This window comes from Vulpes lagopus, chromosome 15 (assembly GCF_018345385.1).
Source record: "Vulpes lagopus strain Blue_001 chromosome 15, ASM1834538v1, whole genome shotgun sequence".
In the NCBI taxonomy this organism is placed as follows: Eukaryota; Metazoa; Chordata; class Mammalia; order Carnivora; family Canidae; genus Vulpes; species Vulpes lagopus.
The window spans coordinates 29,910,505-29,934,135 of record NC_054838.1 but is presented as its reverse complement, the minus strand read 5'-3'; the positions used below and the strand labels follow the sequence as shown (position 1 = coordinate 29,934,135).

The 23,631-nt window shown below is 46.7% G+C and overlaps 1 protein-coding gene across 2 annotated transcripts in view; it reads left to right on the top strand.

Moving 5' to 3' along the window:
• The window catches only part of TENM4 (teneurin transmembrane protein 4), a 731,611-nt gene that overhangs the window by 229,529 nt on the left and 478,451 nt on the right, over nt 1-23,631 (top strand). For both annotated transcript variants that reach the window (XM_041730444.1, XM_041730443.1), the window contains exon 3: nt 187-288. In XM_041730444.1, the coding sequence (XP_041586378.1) occupies nt 279-288 (10 nt within the window). In that variant the 5' untranslated portion in view covers nt 187-278. The remainder of the gene's footprint in view (nt 1-186; nt 289-23,631) is intronic.

Here is a 23,631-nt window from a genome sequence, read left to right as displayed (position 1 = left end):
GGACACACACAACGCCCTACCCTCCCACCCCTGGCTGCTTCTCTTTGTTGCTGTGAGATCAGGAGCAAACTCCCCTCCCCACCATTGGCATGTGTTTGCAATGAATGCTGGGGAGAAACCTGTGGGAAAGGGTCCAGGGCATCTTGCTACGTCACTCAGTAGGGTCTGTGTTCTCTGCTTCTACAGAAAGGATCCTGCCCTGTCGTCCAGGATCCGATGGCCCTGGAGAGAGGGCTGCAGGGCCCAGGGACACTGCTGACTCTTCAGAACGTGCTGACATGGAGTCAGGTCAGTCCCCTCGTCTGCTCTGATTTTCTGTGTCTTCAACTGCAAACTTGTGTCTTAATGAAAAATGCCATCTTGGAATCTGAAACCACATGTGCTTTTTGGTTGAAGGCTTTTGCCACTAAGCAGCATGAGGAGTAAAAGGAGGTCAGGCCAGATTGGAGATTCCTTTTCGGGGAGCAGATGCAGTAAGAGGAGTGATGGGTGCTGGAAGCCAAGCCAGCAGCCAGTGCAGTGAGAGGGCAGGGCAGGCAGGGCCTAGGCATCCAGCTGAGATGTAATGTGGGAGCTGGCAGCCAGGAAGCACCATGCAGGTCCAGGACCAGAGGAGCAGCAGTGGCCATCAGGATTATTCTAGGATCCAGGAGACCGGGGGCGTGTCCAGAGTTTGATGGTTACATGTTGAGCTGAATTGGAGTGGGATCAGAGGCATAGTTGGAATGTGGCAGGAGCAGATGAGGGGGTGGCTGCCCAGACAGGTGGGCTGGGCGCCAGGTCCAACCAGCCAGAAGAGCCCTTGGAATGCTTTTGTTCATATTGCTGTGCAGAAGAACAATGACAAAAAGTATAAAACACCTGGGTTGCATCAGAGAAATAGAAGCATGTTTCAAACTAGGGGAGGTAGAGTCATATAACGGAGGCTGGGTCATGGTGAAGAAGGCCGAAGAAGCCGAGGGGCCAGGACCCAGGAACCCAGGGAGCAAGCCCGTTGTTGAAAAACTTACCATGAACCAAGCACTTTCTCATATCCTCCAAGTAATCTTGCAAAGTAGACATCTGAGTCTTGCTAGGCTCAGTTATGCTCCAATATAAATTAACTCCAGAGTCTCGGTGGCTCAACACAGCCAAAGTTTATTTCTTGTTCATGCTACGTGTCCAACCAAGGGAGATAGAGGACTCTGCTCTACCTATTGACTCAAGCCAGGTTGATGAAAGCTCTGCTAGATTTTTAGGTATACCACCTGGAACATGTGGCACCTTGGTCTCTGCAGTAGAGGAAGAGAACCAGAGGCCTGAGCACTGGACCTTAAATGATTTAGTCCAGAAGTCACACACAGCCCGCGGGCCAAAACTAGTCACACATAGTCCTGCCTGACTTCTGGGGCTCAGGGAAATGTGGGGAAAATGAGGTTATTTGATGAGAGTAACTGTCTCCACCGTAGGAGATATTATTTCTGTGTAACAGGCACGAAAATTGAGGTGCAGAGAAATTAACTGTGTGGTCTGAGGTCTTCCAGCTAAAAAGTGCTGAAGCCTAGATCTTACATAACCTCTGATTGAATCATTTATTTAGCAGTTCAACAAGGCCTACTGAATACTCCCAATAAGATGAGCACCAAGCTAGGCTCTGGGGATGTACCAGGGAAGGAGAACAGAGGCGGCTTCTGCTCTCAGCCTGAAGAGTGTAGAACTACAAACCGGGAGGAGTGCTCAGCCATACAGGTGCAGCTCTCTGAGGAGATCTGTTAAAATTATCAGCTCTTCATATAGAAGGACAGGTAAAATGGGGTCATGTTTATTGAGACATTGTGCCAAGTACTTGATTTATACATCTCATTTACTCAGGGAGCCCCATGAGGTAGATCTTACAATCCCATTTTTAAGATAAGCAAACTGAGGTCCACTCGGTGAGCTCAGAAAACTAAGCTAAAGGTGAACTGGTCGACCCTAACCGTGCTCACTTATAATGCACAAATGGCAGAATCAAAACTTGAACCTTGCCACCCTACTCCACTGATCCTCAGGAAATCTGCTCTCCCCTTCCTCCTCTACACTCTCCATTCTGGCCTTTCTCCCCCTGGTTCCTCCAGATCCTGCTGGGTGTCCCATGTGAACACGGCTTCCAGCGACAACAGAGGGAGCCTCGTGGAGGCCAGACCTGGGTCGCTAATCCCATTTGGGTGCCGCCCATAGAGCCGGACCCACAGTTGAATTCGAGGGGGGAGGGAAGAAATCGCAGAAATATAGGTAGTAGTGGGGTCTGACAAATTCTGTGGGGTCGAATCTGAGTGCCTGTGCCAGATCTGTCTAGAATGTTCTCCTTTTAATCCCTGGCCTCATCTCATCCCTCTCGTTGCACACTGTGTTATAGTTACACTAGCTCCATCACTGCTTTCCCCTCCCCAGCTCGCGTGACGGCCTCTTCTGTCCCCACACTAGTCCAAGCCATGGTCTCTTACTGGGACTATTGCAGTGGACTCCTCATGGGGCTGTCCTTCTACCCTTCTCTCCAGGGCTCTGGCACCGGGCGGATCAGATTGCTTCTCAAAACCTGCCATGTGCCCCTATCTTTAGCAGAGGAAAAGCGAAAGTTCCTCACAGTGACCCACTAGGACCTAAACAAGCCAACCCTTCTCCTGTCTGACCCCATCTCTCCTGTGTACACCTCGCTCACACCCATTGACCTCTTTACTTTTCCTTGAACCCAAAACACACGCCCACCTCAAGGCATAAGGCATGCGGCATAGATGCCTTTTTTTCCAGTGTTGGGAAAAGTTCTTTAGGCAGAGGAACAGCAGTGAACAAACCTCCACATCGTATCTGAGCAAGCAGGGCACACTTAGGCTGAAAGGGGCTGAACACAAGTATGCTCACTGCTCAAGGAGTGGCAGGAAGCCGGTGATGTGAGCGAAGTATGTGTAATGGTGGTGAGAGCAGGTGGCCTGCCCCCATCACCCCAGGAAAGGAGCCACCCTCCCAGTCCAGTTCCTCCTGTGCCCTGTTCCATTTGATCTTATCCATGTGACATTTCTCTAGCTGCTGCATTATCTATTACTCGGGAAGCTTGTCTAGGGTCTGTCTTCCCCCATTAGAACATAAGCTCCCTAAGGGCAGGGATTTACTTTGTGTGGTTCCCTGGAGGGCTCTTACTGCTGGAACAGGTGCTTGGTGAGCACATATTGAATGAGTGAATGAATAAACAAATAATTTCACAACAGATTCCACATCGATATTTGCTTACATGTTATTGTTTATCCCCTCCTGCCTCTATATATGCTATTCCAAACCCTGGAATGGCCCCACTGCCTTTCTCCATCAGCTGACTTCTCACTCTTTCTCACTCTCTCTGCCTGCCCAGGAGGGCGATGTCACTCTAACACATGGCACAGGTGCTGTCCATCCATCCCTGTGAGCATGGGGGTCTCCAGGGCAAGCACAGCTCCTCGTCTCTGAGCCCCACAGTGCCTTGGGCACAGCGAGAGTCCTGTGACTGTTGGCTTGAGCCAAGTGGACCAGAGCACCACGTGGAATCATAGTCCAGGGGCCACCGCTCTCCTCTCCTACATGTCACCTCACTCACAATCAGGAGGCAGGGAGCCCTGTTGCCAATTCAGTCTCCTCCTTCTTAACGCCTGCCTCAGAGATCAGGAAGATGAGGCAAATGGGACACTAATGAAATGCAGAGAGAAAACTAAATCGGGAGGTGTTGCAAACACTGAGGAGGAGGGAGATTGATTTAAAAAGATTTCTCCGGGGCAGGAGAAGGAGTGCTGTGAGGGAGTGTAGAGTCCTTGGAGTTAGGGTCCCATGTCCCACCTCTGACACCTGCATGCGGGGTGGCCTGCATGATCCCTTTACCTCTAGGGGCTTCACTTATCTGACTTTAAATTAGAAGCCTTTTAATTGATTGACTCATTTGTTCATTCATGCCTTCCCACCACCTTGCCAAAAAAGATTTGAGTGGGTTAACAATCTTAACTTGATTAATTAATTAAGACCAAGAACATTTAATGTGAAATTAAGTAGAAAGTAAAGAAAAAAAAGAGGAAGAAGAAAAAGATTTCCAGGGCCCCTCAGAGAGGGGGTTCTGAGAAAGTGGTTACAGACCACTGTTCTGAGGGTTGCACAAGGTTCTTACGACAAGCAGGTGGGGTGTGGTAGGTACTGATGACCTTTAGGGATGGAAAAGCTCTGGTCAAATGGTAGTAAAGATGACCAGTGTGTCAGAGTATTTCACATCCCCTGTCTGATCCTTCAGTTATAGGCATTGTCTACTGTGTGTTAGGGACCCACAGGGGACTTTTTTCTCTCGTTGAGTGCTCACAGCACCCTGTAAGGTGGTCTTTTAAAGTCCATTTTGAGAAGAGATGACTGAGTCTTAGAGACACTGATTGTCTATTCAGCAAATGGTGCTGGGAGGATGGCTATCCATATTCAAAAGCATGAAGTTGGACCTTTCCCCACCCAGGGTTAAAAAAATTAACTCAAAATGCATTGTTGACCTAAATGCAAGAGCTAAAACTATAAACCCTTAGAAGAAAACATAGGTATAAATGTTCACAACCTCAGATAAGTCATGCAGTGGTTAGGCACACACAAAAATGAGGGAAACAATACATAAATTGGACATCATCGAAATTAAAAATTTTGGTGCTGCGGAGATCACTGCACGGGAAGTGAAGATGAGCCTGGAATGGGAGAAAGTATTTGCAGTCATAGATCTTACAAGGGATTTGTATGCAGAATATATAAAGAACTCTTAAACTCAGCGATAAAAAGACAAAGAGCCTAATTCAGAAATGGGCAAAGAGTTTGGATAGGCATTTCTCCAAAGAAAACAACAGAAATGGCCAATAAGCACAAAAAAAGATGTTCCACATTTTTAGTCATCAGGGAAATGCCAGTTAGAGACACGGAGTTATTTGGACCCTGCCTTCCTAACAGCAAAGCCTCCTGACCACACACCAGCCCCGAGCTTGGGGAAGAGGTCACTGCTGAGTGAGCGACCTGGCCTGCACTAGGGTTTTCACAGGAATGGGGAGGAAAGGGAGGGACAGAGGCAGATGAGACAGATGGATCCAGCCAGGGACAGACTGCCTGTGGGCTCTTTTCTTGGTGATGGGCAGAAATTGCCATCTGAGAATGCTTCCCAGTCACGCCCCCTGGCCCTCTTCACAGTCTGCCCTAAAGCAGCAGTTCTCAAACTCTCTGGTTTCAGGACCCTATTTGACTCTTCCAAATTATTGAAGACCCCAAACAGTTTTTGTTTATGTGGATTATGTCTGTCAAAATTTGTCACGCTAGTAATTAGCACTGAAAAAATGTTAAAATAATTATTTATGGCTTATTTAAAGTAATAAGCCCTTACTTTAACATAAATAACACATTTTTATGAAAATGACTTTTCTACAACAAACAAAAATGTATAGAACAGCATTGTCTTATGTTTTGGCAAATCTCTTTAATCTTTGGCCTAAAAGAAGATATATCTGTCTCTGCATTCAATCTGGAAAACTCCACTCTATAGTGAAAAGAGAAAAAGGATGTAAAGGGCAATATTTTAAGTAGTGTTGACCTCACCAACTTCCCCAAAAGGGTCTCAGGGACCTACAGGGATCCCTGGGCTGCACTGTGAAAGCCAGGCACAAGAGGTAAGACCCTTGCCAGAGTCCAACAGGGAGTGCGCAGAAGAGGTCGTCTGTCTGCCTAGTAAGGAGGGGTAAAGAAGTGAGGACAGTCTGAGAGGCGAGGCAGCAAGAATCCACCTGGACTGAAGCCTGGCTGCCCAGGGGAGGCCTCAGGCCTTTTGCACATGATATTCTCTTGGCCCAGAATGCCTTCTCCATATTGGTCTATTGGCAAAATCCTCCTTGTGCTTTAGGGTTAACTTTGGATGCACCTGCCTCTGGAAAGCCTTTCTTACCATCCCTAACATCCTCTAGGCTGGGCTAAGCCCTCTTGCATACCTAGCACCCTGATGGGTGTTACTAGGGTGAGCATTGCAGCAGGGGAGTGGCTGGGAGGTTGAGGCCTACTGGTGGAAGCCTTGGGGTCCCAGGCAGAGGAGCTGGGCCTTTTGTTTTTCCTGTTTCAGAAGGCAGAAGCCAGTGGCAATTTTTTTTCACAAGCATCTGCTTGATGGTGTACGAATTCATATGTACAGAGAACAGCAGCCACCAAAGGGCAAATCAAAGTCCTCTACTAATTCTAATTCACTGGTGAATAAAGTAACACCAACAATCTAGAATTAAATGGGGAATGAGGAAGAAGAAAGAATGAAACTAACAGCTTACTGAGCCCTTACTCTGTGCCAGGCATGCATCATGTTTATGGAATCATCATTGCAGTTAGGGGCATTTCCCCCATTTTATAGGTGGACAAACTGAGGCACCCTCCGCCCTCCCCTACTCAAGGATCCTTTGCTAGTAAGTGACAACTGGGATTCAGACCCAAGTCAGTGTGCTTCTAAAGCTAGTGATTACTTTTGCCAGCACGCCACATGGGCTTGGCACCATTCTGTGACCTCGAGTGTTTACTACTGCCAACCTGCTTTTTAAAAATGTGTTTCTATCATGGCTTTCCAAATACACTTTTTAGCCCTCAGAAAGTCGAACAAGATCACCAGTTATGCATTTTTGTTTCCCCTGTGGCAGCTTCCCTGTACACAGCAGGCAGTCCATACTCTCTGCTCTTGTATTGCTTACTTTTCATAAAAGACACGGCCACAGTGGAGGTATTGACTCAGTGGAGATACTAATGAGTTAGAGTGGTCAGGACCTGCCAGAACTGGCCATCCTGGTTGGTGGTGGGAACCTGGGAAATCAAAGGGCTCGGAAAAGATATATTATTCTTCTCAGGAGCAGGTTGGAGAAATATGTGGCACACCCTAGTTCTTAAATGAATACTCAGTGTGGCAAACCAGGCTGATGAGGTTGAGTGTGGGGTTACATATGGTGCCAATTATGTCAGTTAAGCAAGGATACAGGAGCATGTATTGAACTTTTACTGTGGGGCAGGATCTACGCTAGGCACATTGCATGTTTTTATCCTCATTATGAAAACCTTTGTGTTTGAGGCTCTATGAGATAGGAGTATCCCCACTTTCCAGTGTCGCATAAAAGCATCCTGCTCATTGACACATATGTCCTAGCATGTGGAGGAGAGGGGGTTGGGACCTGGTCTGTTTGGGAGCACCACACTGCCCTCCACATGCAGAGGGAATGCTGAGTCTGGTTCCTGCAGGGTGATTGGTGAGGGTCAGCAGTGCCAGGCGATGCCGCAGCAGCTGGTGTCAGGCTTGTGCTCCCTGGACCGTCTGTCCTCCAAGGTTCCTTTTCTCTCCTTGAGTTTGCACCTTTGACTTGTACTCAGAGAACCTGGAATGCCCACCCGTCTCCCATGCCGCCACCATCTTTCAGCACCAAGCATCTACTTTGTCATAGATGTCCTAGTCCACTTGAACCCATGGGTGGTCCCAGGGAGGAAGAGGTAGGAGGAACAGGTGACTTAAGATGAAATCCAAGAGGTGTCACAGATCATCCTTGAAACCTAAGAGTTCCCTATTTGCTCAAAAAAGGAATCCCTATAGGCAACCACTTCTGGTCCCAGCCTTTGATGCTCCTTTGGGAAGCCAGGGGTGAAATTCTCTCCTTCCCCGAGGCCTGCCGGGGTTGGGGTTGGCAGAGTGACACAGTCATGCTCCAGGTGTCGCTGTCCTTCTGAAACCCCTTTAATATCCTTTTTACCTGTCCCCATCCTCGAGTGGGGCTGCCGCATGGTCCTGGGTGTGCAGAATGATCACAGAGCCATTTACACGCCGAACGCCTGGTTTATTTCCAAATAGGAAGGTCAGTGTCATTATCCTTGGTGGATTCAGTGACCAAATCCTCCTGATGGTAGGGCTCACTTCCTTGCGCCGATTGCATCTTCAGCTGTACATCTTCAGTGGCCAGTGAAGCCAAAGCAGCAGATCGTGGCCTGGAGGCCCTTCTCTGAGGCTGCGGACCCCTATCACTGCATTGCCTTGACTTACCTGCTATGAAGTGGATGTCTTCAGACCTCTTATACCCCCCACTGCTTTTGTGAAAGTTCCCTTGGTGGAAGAGAACAGTGAGTCAACATCGATAAGCAGAGAATCCTTCCCCTCTTTGGATTCTAACCATGGTAGAAAAGCCGAGTGTGCAGAAAACACTCCAAGGGTGAGAACAGACATTCGTTGAGTACCTATTATATGTCAGCCACTGAGCTGGGCATTTCACGGTCCATTTCCCCCTCACAACTACTGGTGAGGTAAGCATTGTTATTTCTGATTCACAGATGGGGCCACGGAGCCTCAGAGAGGGTCAGTGACTTTAAGTCACAAAGCTGCGAGGTGGGGGAGTCCGGAGCTGAATCAAGGTCAGCTGCTGCAAAACCCAACTTCTCCCCACTACGTTGAAACAGGAACAGCAGCAGCAAGAACTACCATTTATGGCATGCTTGCTACACTCCTGGCTTATATTAGCTCATTTAATCCTTGTGACAACCCGGTGATGTTAGTACCATTATCATCCCCATTTTATACATGAGGGAAACCTATGTACAGAGAAGTGCTTTCAGAATGAAAAAATTTTGAAGGGTATTTGGGAAGTAAGCCCCAGCCATCTTTCACTGTTTGCTGGTCTGCTGTACATAGCTCTTGTCTAAAATAAGCACAGGCCTTGTTCCTAGAAGGTACTTAATATTTGGTTATTGATAAGTAACTTCACGGGGTCCTTACCTCCCCCACTGGAATGGCTGTTCTGGTTACTGTTGACAGCCTCTGCTGGCCACGGAGCTGCTCCTTGCCATGGGAGGCTTCTGATAGGCCAGAGAATCCTAGTGCTGAATCTCAGATATTGAGTCCAGAGAGTAGACTCTGGAGTCAGACAAGTGGAGACCAAGCATGGCCTACCAGCTGTGGACTCTGGGCAAGTTCCTCTCTGCTTCAGTTTCCTAATACGTGAATTGGGTATTATAATAGCCCATACCTCAGTGGTACTTGCAAGGATAAAAATCATGTAGAATGCTAATAGTCCAGGGTGGCACAAAAAAATAGGTGCCCAATGGCCATGATCTGTCATATTATGGAAGATTAGTTTATAGAGTTGGACTTACAAAGTGATCTAGTTCCACTCTTTCACTTGCAAATGAGGAAACTGAGGCCCAGAGATAGGCAGTGATTAACCCAAGTCACACAGCATTTTACTTTTCTGATTCCAACATCACAGTTTATTCCAAAACTGTAAGCCAGATTAAAAATAGCAGTCTGGAGGCGCCCATACATGATGATGCCTTCCCATTTCGAGAAGTTCTAGTTGGTTATCTTTCAGTCTGCTTTATCTTTTTCGAAAGTCTGTTCTTTGTTTATACTTTCACTACTTTGACATATTTCTCTAAATATTGCACACATTTCATTTTCTGAATCTGATCATTTTACTACCTGTAGCATTCCTAGGTCTGATTGATATGTTCATTGTTTCGGCTCTTGTTCGTGGTGCCTTGTTTCCTCATGTGCTCTGTGATTTCTTAAATTGTAGATTTATGATTGCTAAAATTTTGTGGGATTCCTTTGAGGCCTGAGTTGAAAATTTATTGCTCCAGAAAGAGTTTGCATTTGCTGCTGCCCGGTACCTGGAGGAACCACCAACTTGAGGTCACTTTAACACTCAGCTTGGATTGTTTTTTTTGTTTTTTGTTTTTTTTTTTCCTTGCTGGCCACAAAGTAATACATAGTCAAGTTCCAGACCCATATGAGGGCCATTTTGTAATTGGAATTCCTCAGCCATTTAAAATTTTTCTTTCTTGTCTGGCCAGACCTAGGGTCAAGTTTCCGTACTGCTTCCTTCTGCAGGGTGGGATTTTGTGTTTTTCTGATTCACCCCTTCACCAAAGTGTGTCTCCTTTCTCAGTCTTAGCTGTGAGAGTCTCAGTTTCCCTTCCATCTTCTGAAGGACAAAGGACTGTGATTTTGTGTCTTACCTTGGCTCTTTAAAACCAAAAGCCCCAGATCACTAAGAAACGGCAGATATCCCCAGGCCCATCATCCACTCAGTGTTTGGGACCCCTGAATTCATGCTGTCTCATGGTTGTTTTGACCTCTGAGGATTTCCTTCTCTTTCATGATGGCTCAACCCTATATTTAAAAATAAATTTGTTTGTTTAACCTGGCATTTTCCTGTATACTGCATTAGGGTGAATAGTCAGTCATACTGTTGGAAATAGAAGTGTAGAGCGGCCACCCTAGGCCTGCATTGGTGTAAACATGAGACTTCATCAGTTAGGGTTTCCCTGATTGTTACTTGTTGACAGTTTATCATATTTTTTTTTCCTCCAGAGTCCACAAAGTGTGCCCAGAGAGCCAGGGGAGGTTTGCATACCATAGGCCAAGTCCATCATCATCTCTCTGAGATCTCATCCTGGGCTCATCTCAGTCCCCCGGGGGCCTTAATCCAGAACATACTATAGATGTTGCCAAATGAAAACTCTGGTTTCATTAAAAATTCCCCAAAGCTACCACATTCTGAAGGTGTGGGTGCATGCTGTTGCTTGATTCAGTCATCCCTGATGTGGTCTTTGCTAAAGCAAATAATACCCAGTGCAGCAGAGGCAGCACAAGCAATTTTAAGTTCATTTGCCCAGGAATTCATTCATTCCACAAACATTCACTGAGCACCTACTACATGCTGTGCTCATGTTAGGCTCTGGGATACAGAGATGGACAAGCCACAGTTCTTCCTCGTGTATATAAAGATATTTACATGAACAGTAACCATAGAGTCTGACCGTGGCTTTGGCAGCTAGAACCGAGGTGGAAAGTAGCTTAACCCAAACTCAGATGGGGATGTCTAGGCAGGCTGCCCATAGGAAGTGGCAAGCGAATCTAAAGTATGAGGAACAGATGGCAAATCTAGAATTAATAAGGCCATGCCCCTCAAAAGAAAATGTGAATGCTCCCCTTGAGAAGAAATGATCCAGCTAATTTTCCTTCCCTGGTCTTGGTCTATGGGTAAGCCTTGCCCTCTCAACACTCTGGGAACCACAGGTATGATTTCTACATTCTCACCAGGGACCCCATCATTCACAAATGGGTAAAATTGAATCTGGGAGGGTTGAGAGTGAAAAGATATCTTAATTATTACAAGGGTTTGTGATCCTCCGATGGGCCAGTGTATATGAACAGATATATGGTATATCTGCAATATTAACATTTCATAGGGAAGAGAAGGGAGTTGGAAAAACAAGTGTCTCTAAAACCTTCTTGGTGACAGGGGGAATGAAAAGAAAGGCTGAACCACTAACTATAAAAGCAGTAGTGTTACAGCCAGATATGCTTACATTCAAAGCTGCCTCTCTCACTGAACCACCCGTATAACCTCAGACAAGATTGATTTCCCTGAGCCTCTGTTTCCTGACCTGTAAAATGGCACAATAACCCCTCACAAGGTTGTTCTGAGGTTTAAATGAAATGATATGTGTCCATCTCCTGGTGCTTAGTAGGTACTCAGTGAATGCTATTAGGAGTGGGTTCCCTGCCCCCGCCCAGCCCAACACACACATGTTCAGGAGAGGGCCCAGACGGGATGAGATCTGTTGAAGGGGTGGTTCCCAGACAGTCACTGCTGTAGGCCATGAGCAGCCTTGTAGGCAAATTCCCTTCTCTGGGACCCTGTGAATGTTCCAGAAGCTCTTGGAATTATCTGAGAGAGGGATGGGGTGATCCATTTGAGTTATCAAAGACAACATTTTCTGGTGCTTCATCAGAGACCCAATTAATATTCAACCTGTTTAGAGCAATTAACGTGAGGAAAGCTGAGACATTCAGGTAGGGTTAAAGCTTATTAGTTGATTGTCTTTTAAGGGGAGAGTTTGGAGTTTTCCCATGGGCTGAGTTAATTTGGGCACCTCAGCCTAGTCTCCTGGTGTCTCAGGCCTCTGTACCTCCATTTAGGTAAGAGGCTATGGATCCAGGACCAGCCAGAGCTGGGGCGGGGTTGGGGGGGGGCGGGTGTTGTGCATGGAAAAAAGTACCATGAGGGTGGGGGAATAGCAAGGACAGTGGGGAAGGGAGGGTTGGATGGACCTTCATTGCCCTGCAGCTCCATACTTCTCTCTGTCACTATACTCACTGGTGCCCAAGATGGGCTGCATAGATGAGCATTCCCTGAATAACACCTGGCACGTAACAGGCCCTCTGCACATGTGTGTTGGATGATTCACCTTCTCCCAACCCCATAATTATAACTATCATCATTATTTAATCATGTGTTAAGTGTTTTACTGTATTATCTCACTTGACCCTCACGGCAACTCAACCATTATGATCCTTCATCATAATTGTCCCCGTTTTATAGATACAGAAGCCGAGGCTATGAGAAGTTAGGGTGTTTTCCCAGATGACTAAAGTGCAGAACCGGGGGAAGGCCTGGCTCCTAACCCTGACCTTGTATCTGCTGCCCTTCCTGGGTTTCCCTGAGGGCAAAGCTGGATGCTGGATCAGTTCTGAGCCCTGGTGCCTGATATAAGGGAAGGAGGGAGGGAAGAGCCCTCCAGCCCAGGAATGGACTATCTCTCTACAACCCCTCTGCCCACTGCTGATGCCTCAATGCCCATATGGGTCTGTCCAGGGCAGGCAGACTGGTGAGACCACCCCCCTCTGTGTCATTGACACATAGCTGGTGGCACCCAGGCCTGGGAACTCAGGAGCACTGCCGTGCTCCACAGAACTAGGCAGAGGGGCCTTCTTCCTGATACCAGTTCAGTTTCCCTGCAAGGCCTATCTTCTGTAGCAGGTTCATTATCTCTGCTCAGAACCTATCAGGACTGGACTCAGAAAATCCAAATGTGGCCTAGAGAAATGCCCACAGCTCCCTCATCGTCTGCAACATCAGACTGCCCACCTTACCCTCCTCCCCACCACCAGGGGAATCATGCACACATAAGAAAGGGAGTCGGGAGGCACTGGAGACAGACTAGGTTATAGGATAATAAAATAATTCTCCCTTTGTAAAGCACATTGTGTGGCCAGTATTTTCTTGCACGTTCTCTTGTTGGTCTTCACAACAGCCCATTGTGGAGGGGGCAGGGTGTGGAAGGGTTATTGCCATCTCAGCCAATGAGGTGAGGCTATGCTCCAGGAGGAAGTGCAGGGCTGGAAGGGCCTTTGATGTGTTTACACCCAGCTCCTCCCAGCCCAGGCCAGAGGAGGAAGGGAATGTTCTATAGCTCACACAGAAGGCAAGGGGTAGAGGCAGGACTTGAACCCAGAACCCACTGACTGCAGAAGCTGTATTCTTCCCCTCTATGGGCACATCTCAGAGAGGGGAGACTCTGGGCAGCTACTGGGCCCAGAGGAGGGGTAAAATCTGGGTAGCCTCGAGGAGGACAACATCCAGATTTGGAGGACCAGCCATTATGCTTTATTGCATTTGTGTCTTGCCCTGGTGGCTGTGGAGTGGGCTCTGATCTGGCCACGCCCAATAAAGAAGGAAGAGGCTCAGAAGAAAAGCAATAAAATCAAGGAGCTGGGAGGCTCCTTCAGAGATGTTGAGGTGGGAGCTCAGGGTGGCCCCATGATAGCATCCCTAAACCAGAGGTCTGCTTGTGACCCTCTCCACTTACTGATTTTCTGTCTTACCCTTGCCCTCCAGAGGAAGCCCAGACTTCTCATTATAGCCTAAAAGGTCCTGTATTACTCTTTTTCTCAGAAAAGTTTATCCTAACAGTAAAAGAGCTGAGTTCTAATCTTGACTCTCCTCCTTGCAAATGGTATCCCCTAGAGCAACTTTGTTTTTCTTTTTTTTTATTGGAGTTCAATTTGCCAACATATAGCATAACACCCAGTGTTCATCCTGCCAAGTGCCCCCCTCAGTGTTCATCACCCAGTCACCCCTACCCCCCGCTCACTTCCCCATCCACTACCCCTTGTTCATTTCCAAGTTAGGTGTGTCTCATGTTTTGTCATCCTCACTGCTATTTTCACTCATTTTCTCTCCTTTCCCTTTATTCCCTTTCACTAATTTTTATAATCCCCAAATGAATGAGACAATATAATGATTGTCTTTCTCCGACTGACTTACTTCACTCAGCATAATACCCTCCAGTTCCATCCACGTCAAAGCACATGGTGGGTATTCATCGTTTCTAATGGCTGAGTAATATTCCACTGTATACACAGACCACATCTTCTTTATCCATTCATCTTTCGATGGACACCGAGGCTCCTTCCACACTTTGGCTATTGTAGACATTGCTGCTAGAAACATCAGGGTGCAGGTGTCCCCGCGTTTCACTGCATCTGTATCTTTGGGGTAAATCCCCAACAGTGCAATTGCTGGGTCGTAGGGCAGGTCTATTTGTAACTCTTTGAGGAACCTCCACACAGTTTTCCAGAGTGGCTGCACCAGTTCACATTCCCACCAACAGTGTAAGAGGGTTCCCTTTTCTCCGCATCCTCTCCAACATTTGTTGTTTCCTGTCTTGTTAATTTTCCCCATTCTCACTGGTGTGAGGTGGTATCTCATTGTGGTTTTGATTTGTATTTCCCTGATGGCAAGTGATGCGGAGCATTTCCTCATGTGCTTGTTGGCCATGTCCATGTCTTCCTCTGTGAGATTTCTGTTCATGCCTTTTGCCCATTTCATGACTGGATTGTTTCTTTGCTGTTGAGTTTAATAGAGCAACTTTCTTAACCACCCTATACCTCTGTAACTTTGTGTGTAAAACTGACATACCGATAATGTTGTTATTAGGATCAAGCAAGATGATACACAGAAAGCTCTCCCAAGCCCACCTGACCTAGGCCCTTGCCTGGCTCTGGCCTCTCTCCCACAGCAGGCTTCTCTGCCCACATTGCAGTTATCTGGGCACGTGGGAGCACTTCTGGGTGTTTCCCCTGAGACCTCTTGAAGGCAGGGTGCCTGAGTGCCAGGCCACCCTCAGTGGGTGTGTGTAGCATGAATCTGTCACTGTCCCATGCTCTGCCCAGGACTAAGATATTCATAAATGGTGCTTGCGGGGATTTAGACAAAAAAGGTTAAAACTGCTTGGGTAGAGGGGTAGGAGGCTCACTGAAGCCAGGGCTGCACCCGTCTCCCCTGCACCTGGCAGCAACAGACAGTATCAGAGCCTCATTGTCCACCCACTGGCACCACAACCCCATAGCTTTAACCTCAAGAAAGGAGAAAGCTCCCCGTATTTTCTGTTGTCTTCCAATAGAAGATACTCTCTTTCCAGTGCTATTCAGGCAGCCGCTTGGCTGCACCTCTGGCTTCTTCTCAAGGACCTTCAGGAGATGCTAGATTTTATTGTCTGCCTTCAGCACTACCCCCTTTTCTTTATGATTTCCCCTATTAGGGACACCCCCACCCCATAACACACACCTATGTTGCAGAAAGGGTTTTGTATCCAAATGGGTGATTCCCCTAGAAACTTGCCCCAGAGGCTGAAGGACTAGGACAGGCTTCCTTGTGCCCATGAGAGGCTTAGAACCTTGAAGCAAGCAGATGCCCAGGTCCCACTTCCTGAGAGCACCAGACCTGCCCGGGGTCCAGAACCTTAGTCTCAGTGACACCCTGAGCCTGCCACTCCAGACTGCCTTCTCTTCAGCACACTGGCTGCCCAGGGCTGGCCAGCATTAGTGGTATCTTTTCCTGCCTTCCTTTGTTGCAATTATGGAATATTCTTTGCCTCAAAAAGGTAAATAGTACAGTGAAAATCCAAATAGCCACCACCCAGTTAAAGAGCCAAAACATTAGAGGATTTTAATAGCCCCAAATTGGAACTAGTCCAGATATCCTGCAAGGAGTGAAACCATCAGTGGTACATCCATGCCGTGGGACCCTCCTCAGCAATAAAAAGGAATGAACGGGGGACACCTGCAACATTTGGGGAATTTGGGTGGGGGTGGGCGGAGCCAAAAGATCACCTAATGTATGGGTCCCCTGATAACAACAGTTTCACAATGACAGAAATGTAAAAGTGGAGAGCAGGTTAGCGGTTGACAGGGTTTAGGAACCAGGCTAGGAGTCCAAGGGGACTGGGTGGGGTTGTAAAGGGGAAGACAAGAGACCCTTACAAGTGAAGGAGCTCAGTGTTCTGACTGTGATGATGGACACACAACTTGTGCCAATGATAACATTGTGTAGAACTGGACACCTGCATACATATAAAACTGGGAAAAGCTGAATGTGATTGATGGATTGTATCAATATTAATATCCTTGGGAAAGCAGATTATACCTTGTGGGAACTGGGCAAAGGGCATAAGGGATTTCTCTGTATTACTTCCTAGAACTGCATGTCAATCTATAATTATCTCAATAAAAACTTTAAGAGAAAAAAAGATGTTACAAGTGACTTCTAAAAAAAGACATTATAGATTCAACTGAATTACCCCAGTGTGTCCCCCACCCACCCCAGCCATCTTATTCCTCTCTTACCTAAGGAGCTGTCACTATCCAGACTTTGGTAGTCATCATTCCCATGTTTTTATATTTTTACAATATGTGTATGTATATGGAAGTAATGGATGGTATCCTTTGGTACGTTTTTAAATTTCATACACATTGCATCTTTTGGAATTTACCCACTGTGTGTAATCCATTGTGTCACTGTAGCAGAACTTATTTACTCTTTCTTTTGTTGATGGACTTGGCTATTTCCAGCCTTCTGGAATAAACTACACTGACATGGACATTCTTGCCCATGTTTCCTTGTGCCAGGTGCAAGAATTTATCCAAGTTATACTCCAGGGGCACATGGAATGTCTGGGTCATAGGGCATGTGTATCCTTAGTTCTAGAAAACACTGCAAAACTTCTTTCTAAATTATACCTATTTATTCTCCTGCAAGCAGTAGGTGAGAATATCTGGGGCTCCGCATCTCGTCAATGTGGTAATGTCAGACTTTAAAATTTTTGCCAACCCAGTGGGTGTGAAATAGTATCCTCCTGTTTAAATTCTCTTGGCATCTTCTCCCATGAATCATGATTTTCTGTGCCTGCATCCTATCTCTTCCACCCAGGGTGGAAGCTCCTCCTCACAGGTTCCTGAAGATATGCACCTAGCACATAATAGGAGCTCAAGATTTGTGTAATGAAGGGGCCAAAGAATAATTCTAGATCCCATCACTTCTAGAGCTTCCTTTCTTTTTTAAAAAAATATTCATTCATGGGCTTTTAAGAAATAACGTATTTGTTGAGATGTATCATATAATTCACCCATTTAAATGATTTTTAACTAGTACATTCACAGAGTTGTGCAGCTATTACCACAGTCCATTTTGGAACATTTTCATCATTCTCCCCCAAATACCCAGACCCCTTATAGTTACTCCGGATTTCTCACTAATCCCCCAGCCCTGGGCAGCCACTAATCTGCTTTGTATGTATGGATTTTCCTATTCTGGACATTTCATGTAAAAGGAATCCTACAATTTATGCTCTTTTGAAATTGACTTTTTTCTCTTAGCATAATGTTTCTAAAGTTTGCCCAATGTTGTAGCATGGATCAGGATTTCATTTCTTTTTATGCTGAACCATATTCTATTGTATGGATAGATCATGTTTAATTTATCGATTCATCAGTTTATTGACGTTTGTATTGTTTTCACTTTTTTACTACTGGGAATGATACTGCTGTGAACATCGATGCACAGATTTCTATGTGGATATATGTTTTCATTCCCCTTGGGCAGATACCTAGGTGAGGAATTACTGAATCTCATGGTTTAACCATTTGAGGAAATGGCCAGACTGTTTTGGCAAGTGCCTGTGGCATTTTATGTTCCCCTGGCAGTGGAGCAGAGTTCCAATTTCTCCACATCCTCTCCAATCCTTATTACTACTTTTCGGATTATAGCTCAATCGTGGGCTTTTGAATCAAGCGATCTAGGCTAGAATCCCAGTTTTGCTGTTTACTAGCTATGAGATTGTAATTAACTTCTGCCTCCATTTTTTTTCCTCTGTAAAATGGAATTAATAATAATAGCCACCTCTCAGGACAGTTGTGCGGCTGGATTAAATAAAACAATAGGCTTGTAAAGCCTCAGCACAGTGTGGAATTCAGGCAGCTATCCTTGGAACAAAGTAACAGTGACAGCTTATTATTATGGGCCTCCTCTGGTCCATGACTTTCTGCCTGGGATGCTCTTAAAGTCACCTTGTTCCTCTGAGGGCACCTCCTCTCAGCTGACTGGGAGCTAAGCTGTGAGTGAAAGGACCAGAGAGCTGCCCTTTGGTAATGCTCAGAGCTTATGGCAGATGCCAAAACGGTTCCACTGTTATGGCAATTCCCAGGGCCTCCAGGGACCACCACTGGGTGCTGCCCTACCCTGGCAGGGTCTTACAAGGTGACTTCCCACCCTATGCAGGACAGAAGGGCAGAGAACCTTAGCAGGCCCTGGTTTAGGAAGCCTCAAATTGGGTGAGCCACTTTTTATGTAAATAGGTTTCCTCCCTCCTTTTCTTTGGCAGGAGCCCCAATTTTCATGCTATCATTTTTGCAAGAATCGCAAACATTATCTGTACTCGCAGGCATTGTATAAGGGGAGAAAGATGATTACTTGCTGATTGCTACTGTTGTTCATTTCGGAGATGACGCTACGGGTGGGAAGGACACTGCCGCATGCTGCAGCGGCGGCAAAACAGCAGAGTTCAGTAACGCCAGGGCACGGGGAGGGAGGGCAGGGGGACACCTGGCAGTCACAGTGGCTGTGCGTGCAGATGAGGTGTCTGTCCATGGCAGTGCAATAGCCAGCGGGTACGGGAGCCCCAGGCTCATCACCTTCGCTTCCACGCGCTTGCCCAGCCCACCCCATCTTAGTCAGTGACCCAAGCATCTGGGCACTGGCTTGATTCTGCTGCTTGCTTTGTTGTGCACATTTAATCTCTCATGCATCCAGTTCTCTCCATTATCTCACTCCTGGATCACTGCAGCAGCCGCCTCCATGCCTCCCTACTTTCCTGCCTCTAGAGTTGCCCTACCCAGTGATCCGCCATGGATCACCAGCTCACAAAGATCTTCCTGTGCAGCTAACAAGATCAGGTCAGATTCCACCTTAAAACCCTGCCATGGCTTCCCTTTGCTTAGAGGATAAAATCTATTCTAAGCAGCTTGCCCCGCCTCTTCTCTATGCTTCCACAGCTTACTGTGACCTCTGCTACTGCACAGACTAGATCAGGGGTTCATTTATAGGTCCTTCCCATTCACCCCAGGTTCTCTAAGGTCAGGAGATGTCTCTCTCTGACATCTGAGAGAGCTTTTTACTAGGTAAAACATTTACTACCATTTACTACCATTTACTACCAGTAAATGTTTGCTCCCCTTTATATGTGAATAGTCATGGGGGCACCTGGGTGGCTCGGTTGGTTGAGTGTCCAACTTGATTTCAGCTCAGGTCATGATCCCCGGGTCCTGACATCAAGCCCCATGACAACCCCAGCTCTGCACTCAGCAGGGAGTCTGCTTGGGATTCTCTCTCTTCCCTTCTCAGGCCCTCCCCCTATTTGCACTCTCAAGCAATCAGTCATTTAAAAAGTCCTTATGATTTTTAGAACTCATTTGCCTTAATTGTTTCTCTTGCTGACCTTCACCACTCGGAGGTACAAACAGTAGCTGTTTCTCCCATCTTACAGATAGGAAATTTGAGACTCAAGGAGGATGAGTGATGGTCCAGGGCTATTACAAGGCAGGAAAAGTGCAGAACTCTACTGGCACGCAGGTCTTCCAAAGAAGCCATTGCTAGAACCCCATGAGGAAGGCAGGGCAGGTTACTATTGCCTGTGGTTGTTGAAGTATGGCCCCTGGATCACCAGCATCGATATTGCTATTAGAAATATAAATTTGGGGCCCCACCCACCAGATTATAGGATAGCAAGTGGCCAAGGCCAAACTTCCTAACGGCTATCTTCTGGCTAAGATCATATTCTCTGTGTTGTCCTATGTCCTGCTTTGGGGGTTACTTGTGTCCTTGACTCCTAGTGATGGGCTCTACTGTACCAGCTAAAAAGAAAGCTCCTTCCTACAGACCCTCTGCGCATGATCTTTTCCTGTAAGTTTAGAAAACTATAGGGCATAATAGCACCCATCCTTCAACCTACTTCTTTTTTTTTTTTTTAAGATTTACTTTTATTTATTTATTTATGAGAGAGAGAGAGAGAGAGAGAGAGAGAGAGGCAGAGACACAGGCAGAGGGAGAGGCAGGCTCCATGCCGGGAGCCTGACGCGGGACTCGATCCCGGGACTCCAGGATCACGCCCTGGGCCAAAGGCAGGCGGGAAACCGTTGAGCCACCCAGGGATCCCCTCAAACCTACTTCTTGCCAGGACTGATTAACAAAGTCTGACAAGTGTCTCTCCTGGGTGACTGTGGGTATTGAGGCAACCAAAACATGAAGCACTTGTTATGTCCTTGGTAGAGCCATTTCCAAGACAAGATAGTCCCCCAGTGCAAATAGAAACTGCACTGACAGGCACAAAGGTCAAAGGCTGTGCTTGTGCCTGGAGCAACAGCTTTGTCCTCTCTTGCCCCTGCCTTGAATTTGAAAAGTTCTGTCAAGAATGATCTGCCTGAGATCAAAAAGCATCCATGTGCCAGCTGAGCCAGAGAGAAGTAAGATAAAAATAGAAGTTGCCCCTGGTGGTTTTCCTGAATGACCACATCCCTCCAGGGTGCCAAGCATGGGCACACAATTATGAGGAGCAAGCCTGGAAGGCCTGGACTCCATCGCTTGGATATGTGACCTTGGTTGACCCTTGCCTTCTCCAGGTCAGATTTGCTCACATGCTAAGTCCCCACATCCCTTTCCGACACTCATGTGGCATCTATGGCATATTCTGGAGTGATACTAGTTGCAATAGGAGTCGGGCTGGCTCTCTCCCAACTTCACGGATGGGGAGTCAGCTGATACCACAGGACACAAGTCAACCCCAGCTGTTTCAGCTGCCTATTGACTGAAGACGAGAGAGGAGAAGGAGAGGTCAGCGTTCCCCTGAATTTCCGTGTGTCTGGCTTTAAAGGGCTGCTAAAGGTCATCTTGTCCTTTCCAATCTGACTGCCTAAGTCAGATTGGCTAGCCCACTGGTTCTCAAACTTCCATGCATCAGAATTACCTGGAGGGCTTGTTTTTAAAAAAAAAGATTGCTGAGCCTCATCCCCAGTTTGACTCACTTTGGGGTAAAGCAGCAGAATTTGCATTTCCAACAAGTTCCCAGGGGCTGCTGCTGAAGCTGCTCTAGGTGACACGCTGGGGACCGCTGCTCTGTGGCATGGTATCCGGTGGCCATCCTACCTCTGCTCTCCTGGTCCTGGGATGCAAGCTTGCCCATCGGAGGTGGCCCTTCCTCCCTTGCGGGATCTCCCTCAGATGGAGTTTGAAACCTCTCTCCTGTGGCTCCTACCCACTCCTCATAGTCTTCCCCTTAGAATCCCTGACAGGTGCTAGTATTGACAGTGAGAACAGCAGCAGTTACCTCCTCTTACCAGGCGCTGGGCCAAGCATTTTACACACGGCATCTCGACATCTTGTTGATTCCCTCCGACCGCCCAGGAATAAAAATATTATTTATACCTCACAAGGTCACTGTAAAAATCAAAAGAATAAAAAAAAAGAATGAAATTACTTTGTAACCTTATAAACTGTTAAGAGTTCTGTGTTTAAGTACTCCCTTAGTTTGCCAGGACTGTTACAACAGATACCAAAGATTGAGTGGCTTAAACAACAGAAATTTATTTTTTTCACTATTCTAAAGGCCAGGTCAGGATGCTGGCAGGTTTGAGGCCTTTATTTGGCTTACAGATAGCTGCCTTCTCCTTGTGGCCTCACCGGGAAGTCCCAGTGTTTGTGAGTCCTAATCTCTTTTTCCTAGAGGACACCAGTTTTATTGGATTAGGGCCCACCCACATGACTGCATTTTACCTTGCTTACCTTTCTAAAGGCCCTATCTCCAGAAGAGTCACCTTGTGACATACTGGGGGGTAAAGTTTCAACATACGAAGGAGGACAAGAGAGACGCAATTCAGCCCATAATAAGCTTCTAATTGAAGATTGATTAACTGCTAGCTGTGTGACTACTGAGAATTTGCCTAACCTTTCTGGGCCTTGTTTTCTTTTTCTTTTTCTTTTTTTTTAAGATTTTTTTATTTATTTGAGAGAGAGCATAAGCAGGGGGAGGGGCAGAGGGAGAGGGAGAAACAAACTCCCTCCTGAGCAGGGAGCCTGATGTGGGTCCCCCATCCCAGAACCCTGAGATCATGACCTGAGCCAGACAGATGCTTAACTGCCTGAGTCACCCTGGCACCCCAGGATTTGTTTTCTTCAGGACCCATCTTGTAATGATTCCAAGCACTATGAAAGGATCCAAATGGGGAAAAAAGATACTTCAAATTTCTAGGGAATTGAATTTGGAGAATAAAGATGATCAGGATGGAAGTTGGCTGGGAATCAAAGGAAGCCCGTGTCCAGGCACTGCTTTAGGCTAGAGGCTTGGGACCCTTCCTCACACCACAGGAGGCTTCTTAGTTTTGCCAGGTTTTGTGGAGGAGGCAGGAGACCTGGACCTTATGAGGCTCTGCAAGCTTGCAGCCCCAGCTCTCAGCTTACCACCTGATCCTGCAGGGTCTCAGCCAAGGTGCTGCCTTCATAGTTCTCTCTCTGAATTCTAGAACTTCCTGGAGAAGGGGGTGAGTGAGAGGAGGCCAGGGCTTTAGGACCAGCTTGATATCCAGCAGCTGGAGAATCATGAACTCAGAGTTTAAGGAGTTTGCTATAGTTGTTGTTATTATTACAAGCATTTACTGAGCAATTATGAGGGGGTACTGCATTTTATCTTCTTAACAATCCTGAGATGGGTGTTTCTTAATGTGTAAACTGAGGCTTAAAGAGTTCACATAGCTGCCCATGGCCTCAACACCTGTAAGTGATAGAGTCAGAACTTGAACCCAGATCTTTCCAAAACAAACCTTATATGCTCAACCTCTGTCCTGTTACGCTCATATTAAAATGTTGTGTTGTAGATAGGTATTTAAGAACAGGAAAAATACCTTTGATGTATTCAGTGGGAAAAAAGATTAAAAATTCACTCTCCCAATTCTATTAATGTGTGTGTGTGTTGTGGTATAGAGGGAGAGGAGGAGAGAGAAAGGACAGATTCATATCAGCAGTTATTTCTGGATGGTAAGATACTTTGCTGTGTTTTCCATAGTACGTAAAATAAGTATATATTACTTTCTACATCAAGGGAAAATGGATTTTTTTTCTTAAGTGGAAACTGACTGACAAGGGTTTTAGAAGGAGACAATGCTGGGTGAGAATCCCTGTGGTAGCCTTCCAGCATCTGGAGCTGCTCCCTTCTTCAGGATCCAGGGACTGGTGGGGGAGCGACAAGGAGTTAGGAGTATACCTGATTGGGGTTCTATTTTAGAAAGAGGCCTGTACCGGCATCCCCAGAGACAGAGCACCGTGTATTTCCCTGAATAACCACTGCTATTTTTAGAGGGCGCCAATGAACTGCTCCGAAGGAGAGAGGGTGGAGGAGCTCTGGATGCTTCTGGAGACTGTGGGGGTCCTGAGCTAAATCCCAGTCTCTTTGTTCAAATGTGCCTGCCTAGGA